This window comes from Engraulis encrasicolus, chromosome 24 (assembly GCF_034702125.1).
Source record: "Engraulis encrasicolus isolate BLACKSEA-1 chromosome 24, IST_EnEncr_1.0, whole genome shotgun sequence".
Taxonomy (NCBI): Eukaryota; Metazoa; Chordata; class Actinopteri; order Clupeiformes; family Engraulidae; genus Engraulis; species Engraulis encrasicolus.
Genome location: NC_085880.1, coordinates 14542668 through 14552667, shown reverse-complemented (window position 1 = coordinate 14552667; position 10000 = coordinate 14542668). Strand labels below are relative to the sequence as shown.

Sequence of the window (10000 nt, the reverse complement as noted above, 5' to 3'; positions counted from 1 at the left end):
AATAACAATGTAAAATAATACTTTTTTCACAAAAATAACACCACACAGGCATTAATAAGCATGTAAGCATGTAATGGGTCAGATAATGTGAAAAACTCAATTTTACCAAAAATGGAGATAGAACCTTATAATTCTCAGCTCACGACATAGCACTTTGGGATTCCTGTCTGCGCATGCAGCCAGCTGTTTGGTAACATTAAAAACCCATGTATATAATCATAGAATGTCTGACTAGACCAGCTTCTGTTCACTAAAGCACAAAAGACCCCACTGTGTTCACAACTAGTGAAACCGACAAACCCCACTGTGTTCACATAGGCTACTGAAAGACTCTAGGTTGCACGCACGCACGCACGCACACACACACACACAGAGTGCGCACGTGTGCGAGAGAGAGAAGAGACAGAGACAGATAGACAGACAGAGAGACAGTCCGAGAGATGCAGGAAGAAGGACGGAAGAAGTGGGTGTATCAGAGGGAGTTTTCCCAGGAGACCTCTCTCTTGCTACATGTGCTTCCTTTGGATTCTCTCTCTCTCTCTCTCTCTCTCTCTCTCTCTCTATAACTGGGATATGTCTGAGATTGGAGAATGATACACAGAAGGCCTACTACATGGAGCATAATGTATTTGCTAACCTAACCCGCTGTAGTCTGCTTGAACTGTAAAGCAAATTTCTCAGCAACAGTGAGTTTGTCCTAAGAAAAAGCAAGGCCATAAGTGAAGGCAGGCTGATTCCTAGATAGGTAGACAGCTAGAGGGGGGGGGGGGGGGTGCTCCTCCCTCCATAGATGTTCTACAGTACAGGAATGACGTCAGGCTTCCAACAAACTCTCCCGAAGTCCCGAAGGGTACGCTGCGCCCTGCTATTAAAGCAAGCTATCAGATGCAATGAGTGGCCAAAGCAGAGTGGCAAAACACTCAATGCACTCAAGCCGTTAATACACGGCGTTATAAATGTGCAGTTATCAGAATGGCAACGACCAAGTCGCAGTGCATTAGAATTCTAGCCTACTAAAGACCATACGTTTTGTCGTAGCACAGTGTAGTACAACAATAGTTAACTTTTTAATGACCGTTACAGCGTTTCACCCGTGGAACGGCGTGCGTTATGGGAAGCATTCAGCCAGATGTTTAGACGAGAGTTAGTCTATCTATTATTGATTGCCTGTGTTTACTTGGTTCGCTGGGGCGGACCTTCTCAGATATTCCCCAGTTGAATGAGCTGTATGGCTATCTCATGAAGAGGAGAGGAGCTCTAGTCAGAGTGCGAGGTGGTGCGTCCCTGGCTGCGTCCAAGCGTGCGTTCTTGCGTGGGCAGGTTGTGGGGGGTACACCGCCGCCCCTACGTCAACAGGACACTTCGAGTTTGAACCCTCCACCGGCGGGTCTACAGCAACCGATTCATAGTGGACGGCGTTAAACAGAGCCGCTGCACCAACAGACGCAATGATCTTTAAATTCGTCTGCGCTATAGTGACCAGGTCTTTGTTTATTTTGGTGTCACTAATAGGCGTTTTGAGGGTAACGTGGGTCAAAAATGACTGGAAGTACTGGTTGCTCGCCATTCTCTACCTACCTCTTGTTATTGAAATGATAATAACTTTGAAACGCAGGAAAGGAAAAGACTACAAGTGGTAAGTAATGCCATCATGCTCGTTTTTAAAACTAGCAGACTAAACTTTCACCCCGTCAGTGAAGCGGTCAAAGCTATTTGACGAATGTAGCCTACTTTTCTCAGCGATTTGCCATTGCTTGCACAGTCGCAATCTAAACAAACCCTTACATCCAGTCTAAGCGCGGTCAATCATTTGTTACATTAATCGGTGAGGAGTTTGGAGAGATCACTTGTAGAAATGCCACGTCCCAGCAATCGGGACGTCCTTCATTGTTGTCTGCACGACACCCCAGGCAGCAGCAGGGGGACCCGGATAAAGTTGATGCTTGTCCGTCCGACTTGAACGCCCCCAGTCCCCACCCTGTGGGCGCAGACAGCGCTCAGATTTATGTGGATATTGCAAGTTATTTCATTCATCTGTTGCGTAGCAGTTTTGTCAAATGTGTAGGCCTAACTTGCCTTACAGTTTGTCACCGAGTGTATTCGTTTTATCTAGATCAGGGACGCCAACCAATGGTTCGTTCGTTGTTGTAGGTTTTGGGGTGCAGTGGACCGCTAGTTTGCCATGCCGAATCCATGATATTGTAGCCTAGGGGCAAGAGGGCTCTGTGTGTGTGTGTGTGTGTGTGTGTGTGTGTGTGTGTGTGTGTGTGTGTGTGTGTGTGTGTGTGTGTGTGTGTGTGTGTGTGTGTGTGTGTGTGTCATTAAAGTTGTTCTTTCCACAACTGTGGTGTGTGTGTGTGTGTGTGTGTGTGTGCGCGCGCGTGCGCGCTTGTGCCTGCGTGGGGATGGGCATGTGTTCAGGTTCTCTCCGGCGATCCTACTGTTTCTCATCAGCATCATTCCTTCCATATGGATTCTGGAGCTACATCACCAGCAGAACAGAGCCAGTGAACCGCAGGTAGGCCTACCACTACTACCCCCCCAGCCTCTCTCTCTCATATACAACTTTTGGTACATTTACTTAGCCTAAATGAAGTTCATATGTTTGTAGGGGATATGTCATAGAGCCTATGTACCCTGTGTGTGTGTGTGTGTGTGTGTGTGTGTGTGTGTGTGTGTGTGTGTGTGTGTGTGTGTGTGTGTGTGTGTGTGTGTGTGTGTGTTTGTGTGTGTGTGTGTGTGTGTGTGTGTGTGTGTGTGTGTGTGTGTGTGTGTGTGTGTGTGTGTGTGTGTTAGATCTTGTGTCCCCTGAATGTGTGTGTGTGAAATGTGCCAGTAATAACTTATTCCTGCTGTGTGTGTGTGTGTGTGTGTGTGTGTGTATGTGTGTGTGTGCGCGCGCTTGCTCATGTGTGTGCCTTAGTGCAAGAAGCTGGATTCCTGGGAAAATGTGCGAAGTATGATGAACATCAACTTCACTGTGGGGAACCAAACACTAAAGGTATGAAGCTCTTGATATGTCTTACACCGCATTCCACATTATTATGCAAATGACATTTTTCGCTGTTTCCCCAAATAATCAATACAAATGACAGTCGTCATAATTTTCAAGTCATCAGCCATTAGAGTACAATTTAAAAGTTTTTGAATGAACCTTCCAATGATAACGGTATTTTTTTAAATAATAAAAAAACTTAAAATGCTCTGTTCCACATTATTACGCAAAATAGTTTTGTAGTGTTGTAATCCAAATTTCTTTCTTTTTTTCCCATTTACCTCAAAACAGTTGGAATTTGGTACCTTCTAAATTACATTTCAATGTTCAATACTTGGTGATAAGCTCTTTGTCTTAGTAACTGGAATACTGCGATTAACATTGAAGTCAATGGTAGGGCATTGCATGGGAGTTATGGAAGCCCAGATATCCTTGATGCTTTGCTCTCAGCTGTTTTTGTTTGTTTGGTCTGGTGACCCACACTTCACTCTTCAATATACCCGTAGATTTCCATGCCACGTTTAGGTGCTTTTGAGGTGATGACATTCTAACGCACCAGACATAAAACCCCATTGAAAATGAATGGGATGCTATGTCTGGTGAGTTAGAATGTCATCACCTCCAAAGCACCTACAGGTGGCATGGAAATCTACGGGTATATTGAAGAGTGAAGTGTGGGTCACCAGACCAAACAAACAAAAACAGCTGAGAGCAAAGCATCAAGGATATCTAGGCTTCCATAACTCCCATGCAATGCCCTGCCATTGACTTCAATGTTAAACGCAGCATTCCAGTTACAGCTTATGACCAAGTTTTGAACATCGAAATGTAATTTAGAAGGTACCAAATGCCAACTGTTTTGATGTAAATGGGAAAAAAAGAAAGAAATTTGTATTACAACACTACAAAACTGTTTTGCGTAATAATTTGGAACAGAGCATTTTGGGCATTTTAAGTTTTTTGTTATTTAAAAAAATACCGTTATCATTGGAAGGTTCATTCAAAAACTTTTGAATTGTACTCTAATGGCCGATTACTTGAAAATTATGACGACTGTCATTTCTATTGATTATTTAGGAAAACGGCAAAAAAATGTCATTTGCGTAATAATGTGAAATGAGGTGTATAGCCTACCTTACTACAGAGTCTATGCTATAGATTCCTCTTAGTGTGCACACAGTATCCTCACTGTATAAACTCAACAGTATGATGTGTCCAGTGCTTGCTATGTCACGTAGACACCTCTGGTCATTGTGTACAATGCAATGGGGGTTTTCAATCATGTTTGTGTTGTAAATCACATGTTTTTTTAATTCATTTGAATTTTTATACTCTGCTGTTATTAATTGACCTAGACCAATTTCTCCCCTCAACCTGACCAGCCAGTTTTTCAACTTAAGTTGAAAAACTGGCTGATCAGGTTGAGGGGAGAAATTGGTAGTAACATCAAACTAATTGAAATTTGCAGTAACATCAAAGTAACTCAGAAAAAGACTAAAAGAAAATGGGAGTTCTGTGGTGCAGTGCTCCCAATACACACATACTATTATGGACAACATTGGCCATGGGGACCCAGGTTTGAATTCGGCTTGGGCCATTTCCCACACGCATACACACACACACACACACACACACACACACACACACACACACACACACACACACACACACACACACACACACACACACACACACACACACACACACACACACACACACACTGCTGTGGTGCAGCTGTGGCGCAGCGCTCCCAATACACACATACTATTATGGACAACATTGGCCATGGGGACCCAGGTTTGAATCCGGGAATCCAGCTTGGGCCATCCCCCGCAACCCCCCCCCCCACACACACACGCACACACAGGTGTCCTGTGTCTCTTCACTATCCTATCTGAGTAATGGTAAAAGCCCACAACTATGGAAAAAATGTTGTAGTTTTGACAATAATAAGAAATGTGTAATAATATAAATAATATAATAAAAAAAATGTGTACAAACTGTGCCCAGATCAAAACCGTTCATAATTTCAACTTGTCAGTCAAGACATATTTTATTATGTGCATTTTGTCACGCCCAGATGGTGAAGTGTCATGTGAGACATTTAAAAACATGCATTTAGTGCAATACCAAAAATGGAGCAACATCGCACATCACACAGATTTCTTTGGAAGTGTATTTTTGGACATGCAGGACGACATCCTGACGCCTTCTAGTGAGACTTTGAGGAAGGGGAGGGAAGTGCCTGTTTTAAGACAGAGATGTCTGATTCAACATGCTCTGTCTCATGACACAGAGGCTTCAGCAGTGACATAGTGGTCGTAGATGACATGAAGCCATCAGCAGTGTTACAGTGGTGTAGGTGACAAGTGACAACCATCATCAGTTTTATAAATGTGTAAGTGACAACCATCGGCAGTCTTAGTGTTAGGTGAAATAGCAACCACCAGGAGTGTTATGTACGGTGGTGGTGTAATTTACAATGACCAACAATGTTATAGTGATAGGTGAGTGTTATAATGGTGTAATCAGTCATTAGTGGTTGAATAAGGACTCTCATCCAAACGCACTGTCTGTGGTCTGTTGACCAGATCTATGAGAGAGAGAATGCCCTTTTAGCACTTTTAACAACTGTATTCTCATATTTTATTTGGGGGGCTTTCTTGTTGTCTGGCCAAGGGGCCTATGAAGTCCTAATTCGTCCCTGCGTACACCTGCAAAATCTGAGCAGGTGCCAAGAGACATAAAGTCAAATCACAAAAAGCTGGAGCTCATCTGGCCCGCCCATACCTGCTGTGGTGCTGCACAGTTTCACTTCTCAGTGAGGAGCTGTTTCCACATAACAGGATATTTTTAAATGTGGATATTTTTTCTCCTGTTTACATTGGTTTTGGCCTTCCGTTTCCACATAAGCAGATTTTAAAAGCCCAAATATCAAAAATCATGCTTTAAAAATATCCCAAGTAGGGGGCTAAAATGCACCCGTTACAATGGAGTTTTTATTTTTATCCTCATGTTGCGTTTCCGAATAAACAGGAGAAAAAAATACCCACATATAAAAATATCCTGCTACGTGGAAACAGCACCATAGTCTGACCAGGCAACAATCAAGAAAATTTCGAATCTTCTCAGCATTTGGAACCAATTCATTGCCAAGCATTTCCATTGGTTACACATTGGATCCATCTGCAGGTGAGTGACAGGAAAGGTTTGCTCTGGTTGTCTGGTGGATAGTAGCTTCAATGAGTAGCATATGGAGGCATTTCTTTTTTTAATTTATTGTAAAGATATGTTTTTGTAGCATGGCGATGTCATCCAAAGATTTTGGCTCCCTACATAGTCTGGCAAAACCCTCCTAGCTCGGTTCGCTCACGGTCCTGCCAATCAGCAAACAGCTGAGAGTGGTGACGTAGAACTCAGCCGCAGAGTCCGTTACTGATTGGTTAAGGTCACGCTATTCACACGTTTGTCTTGTTATTTGTATGCTTTGGCATCACTATAGCGTAACAGTCATGCTAATAAAGCACAATTTTAATTTGAATTCGGAACTCCAATGAATTTAAATGGCAGAGTAGGGTTAGACCATCCCCCACCCTCCATGGAGACGGATTCCTCTTAGCTTTTGCCAGACTGTTTGACAGAGTCAACAGTCAGCTTTCACCCAGGCTTTTTTGGACAGGAGAAAGAGTGTGACAGGAAATGAGTGGGAGAGAGAGGAAGGATTGGCATAGAACCTTGGATCTGAATTGAACCCGGGTGGCGGGTCTAACGGTAGAGCATCTTAGATCATTGAGCCACCCCGTCCCATGGAGGCATTTCTTGAATGTGAGCTAGTAGACCAGCCTTCTGGACCTGCCTCGGAGAAATGGATTTACAATGCGAATTGGCCAGACCAAATGCTCAAACAGAGTTGCAGTCATCATAGCCAGGGTATTAAGAGCTAAAAGAAAAGCAGACTTCACGTACATCATCACGTTTGGCTAGCACTCTGAGATGAAAAACGTTCAAAGTTTGAGAAGATGGTGTACATTTTGGCATGCACCTGTACAGACAACCCACTTTGAGTTATCCGTGACTTCTGAAGTTAGAGCCCACTTTACCATAATCTGCCTGGAAAAATGACAATTTTCATATATGAATAGTTGGTTTATATGCAGGGTTGGGGAGTAACGGATTACATGTAACGGCGTTACGGTAAAAGGATACAAAATAAAAGTAACTGTAATCCGTTACAGTACAAGAAAAAAACGATGTAATCAGATTACAGTTACATTCAATGAGAATGGGGATTACTTAACAGGATTACAATTTGTGCGAGGTTGAGTCTTTGGCCCTTTTTAATTTAATTAATTATTAACACACATGCTTAGCTGACAACCATTTAAACCCGGAGTAGACTGTTCATACATTACACTCGCATAGGCTACATTGCATCCAAACGCGCATACATTTTCAATCAAACCACACGAAATCCAAGTTTTGTCAACATCTGTTGTTTCTTTATTTTGTTTTGCCTAATTCCATTGTTTATCCTTATGAGTTAAAACGAGTGGGTTTTCAGTGTTTTAAGAGCACTTAGCAATGTTTCTTGAGCATTTGAAAGTTTCATGTCTTACCGGTCTCGCAGCACTTCCGTGTTTGGCAAAGTGTTGCGTGCTGGCGAGAGTGACGTTTTTATCATTGGGCACGTTCGCGTGTATGCGTCCTCTCGCCATCACATTGACGGTTAATCTCTAAAAACGTCATAATTATTGCCGTTTGCATGTTGACATGCATTTGTACTTGTTTGTTATTTTTAGATGCGTCCCAGCATCTCTATAAGAGGGTATGTCTGTCCGTCCGTCTGAAACGCATTCTTCAAATTGTTCCCTCCTGTGTCCACAAGGTGGCAGTGTTGACTATTTGGCCCCGGAGCACGCAGCTGATTGCATTGCGAGACAAGTGCAGCGCCAGGAGAGAGGAGTGCACTGCAAGTGCTCGTACATTGACATACCCTCTTATAGAGATGCTGGGACGCATCTAAAAAGAAAAACATCATCTCCTGCGTTACTGCCGTATCTGTGTGCCTATCCGTAAGACCCTTGACACTCTATCAACATTTTAACATTTGGTTAAAAAAGTGTCCGTTCTCACAAATAAAATGTTTAACATGGGTCAATGCTCATTTAAACCTTAAGTAATCCAAAAGTAATCCAAAAGTAATCAGTTACGTTACTTTGTAAAAGTAATCCAAAAAGTTACAGTACAATTACATTTTAATCAAGGTAACTTGTAACTGTAACGGATTACATTTATAAAGTAACTTACCCAACACTGTATATATGTCATATGATCCACCATTTTAACTGATCATGATCTATGACTGTAAAGCCTACAGTACTCTGGTCAGACATACTAGTAAATATTCATGAAATATTCATTACTCTTCATGTCTTAATTAACGTTATACTCTGACATGCCATCTTATCCCAGACAACACTACTTTAGCTTTGTCTTTTGAGCTCAGTCTCATTGGGCACACAGGACTCTGATAGACTTGTGATGGTTGACAGACGTTTTTCTTTTCTTTTCTTTGTGTGTGTGTGTGTGTGTGTGTGTGTGTGTGTGTGTGTGTGTGTGTGTGTGTGTGTGTGTGTGTGTGTGTGTGTGTGTGTGTGTGTGTGTGTGTGTGGAGGTTGAGGGGTTAGGGGTCAGACGGGTGGCGTCTACAATCTTCTGTTTCCTGTTTAAGAGGTGTGTGTGTGCGTTTCCTGTTCTGAGATCAGGGGTGATGCCAGCTGTTTTGGTGCTCCCTCAGATAACTTGGTCAACATGGTGACGCCAGTCCTCATCAAAGCGCTTGTAATGTCTCCTTCGAAGGCACTTCCTCAGATGTTGATAGGTGGTTTTAATTTGGCTTGGTTTATTTCCAAACATGAAAAGATATATAAAGTTGTCACAAACTCAAAATATAAACAAATTAAACATTAAACGAAATGCATATAATATGGAATACCTTAAAGGGACACTGTGCAGGAAATGGTCAAAAAAGGTACTACAACTATGCTGCTCATTGAAACTGGGCTGCCTATTGCCAAATTTGATCTTTACATTAAAGTTTACTAAGTTATAAACAAATATTTTCTAGTATGGTCTAAGTAGAGTCATTTTTGCAGCTAAAATTGGCTATTTTTGGAAATTCAAAATGGCGGACCATGGAGAAAAGTGCAATTTTTCCAGTCATAATGATTACTTAGAATTTGATGGTGGTAAGTATTCATGAAAAAGGTAACATTAGTGAATGGGCAGCATGAATTCTCGAAATAAACAACTAAACTTTCACACAGTGTCCCTTTAATGCCTGCTGGCGTCTTCCACACATTCACACTCTCAGCCACGCGCTCCAATAATTAAGCACAGGTGCATCAATTAATTAATTACAGCTGGCTCCACTCAGGGCCATGTTAATTCCAAAATAAATACCACATTCTGCCAGCAGGTGTACAAAAACAAAAATGAACAAATGGCTCCTACAGCACTCTCTGTGTCATTTCATTTCAATGTGACATTAATAAATTAAGAGGAGAATAGTGCAAAGAAAACAGCCGTCATATCAGGCGTCAAAACTGAGCAAAATTATTGTTTTGGGGGATACTCATGATCAGGAAAAATGACCATGTCTTAGGACACTTGTAATAAAGGGCAGCTCATTTAAAGGAACAGTCCAGCCTTTTTCATTTTCACATATTTGCAGTATTTCCAAGCAATGTTCATGCATGTGCATGTCATTTTCTTTTCAGTGTTTTCAGTACTTAGATTTATTGGTATCAGAATTATTAGCATAGCTTAATCGCTGGAAGTAAATGGGAGCATTAGCTTCAAGCCATAAGTGATCGCAGGACGGGATTAAATAGCTCTATTGCACTCTGGTGAATTTTACATTCATTTTAGAATCGTTTATAAGTATATTTGATTATGTTTTGTTTGCTCCTGTCAGGAATTTTGTTGTTGTTGGTTGACCTTGGA

At 42.0% G+C, this 10000-nt stretch overlaps 1 protein-coding gene across 1 annotated transcript in view; it reads left to right on the top strand.

Annotated features, from left to right (window-relative positions):
• The first annotated feature begins 762 nt into the window (after positions 1-762).
• Positions 763-10000, top strand: part of tmem26a (transmembrane protein 26a) — a 15186-nt gene continuing 5948 nt past the window's right edge. The window contains exons 1-3 of the mRNA XM_063191084.1: positions 763-1636; positions 2422-2518; positions 2924-3001. Of these exons, the coding sequence (XP_063047154.1) occupies positions 1449-1636; positions 2422-2518; positions 2924-3001 (363 nt within the window). The 5' untranslated portion in view covers positions 763-1448. The remainder of the gene's footprint in view (positions 1637-2421; positions 2519-2923; positions 3002-10000) is intronic.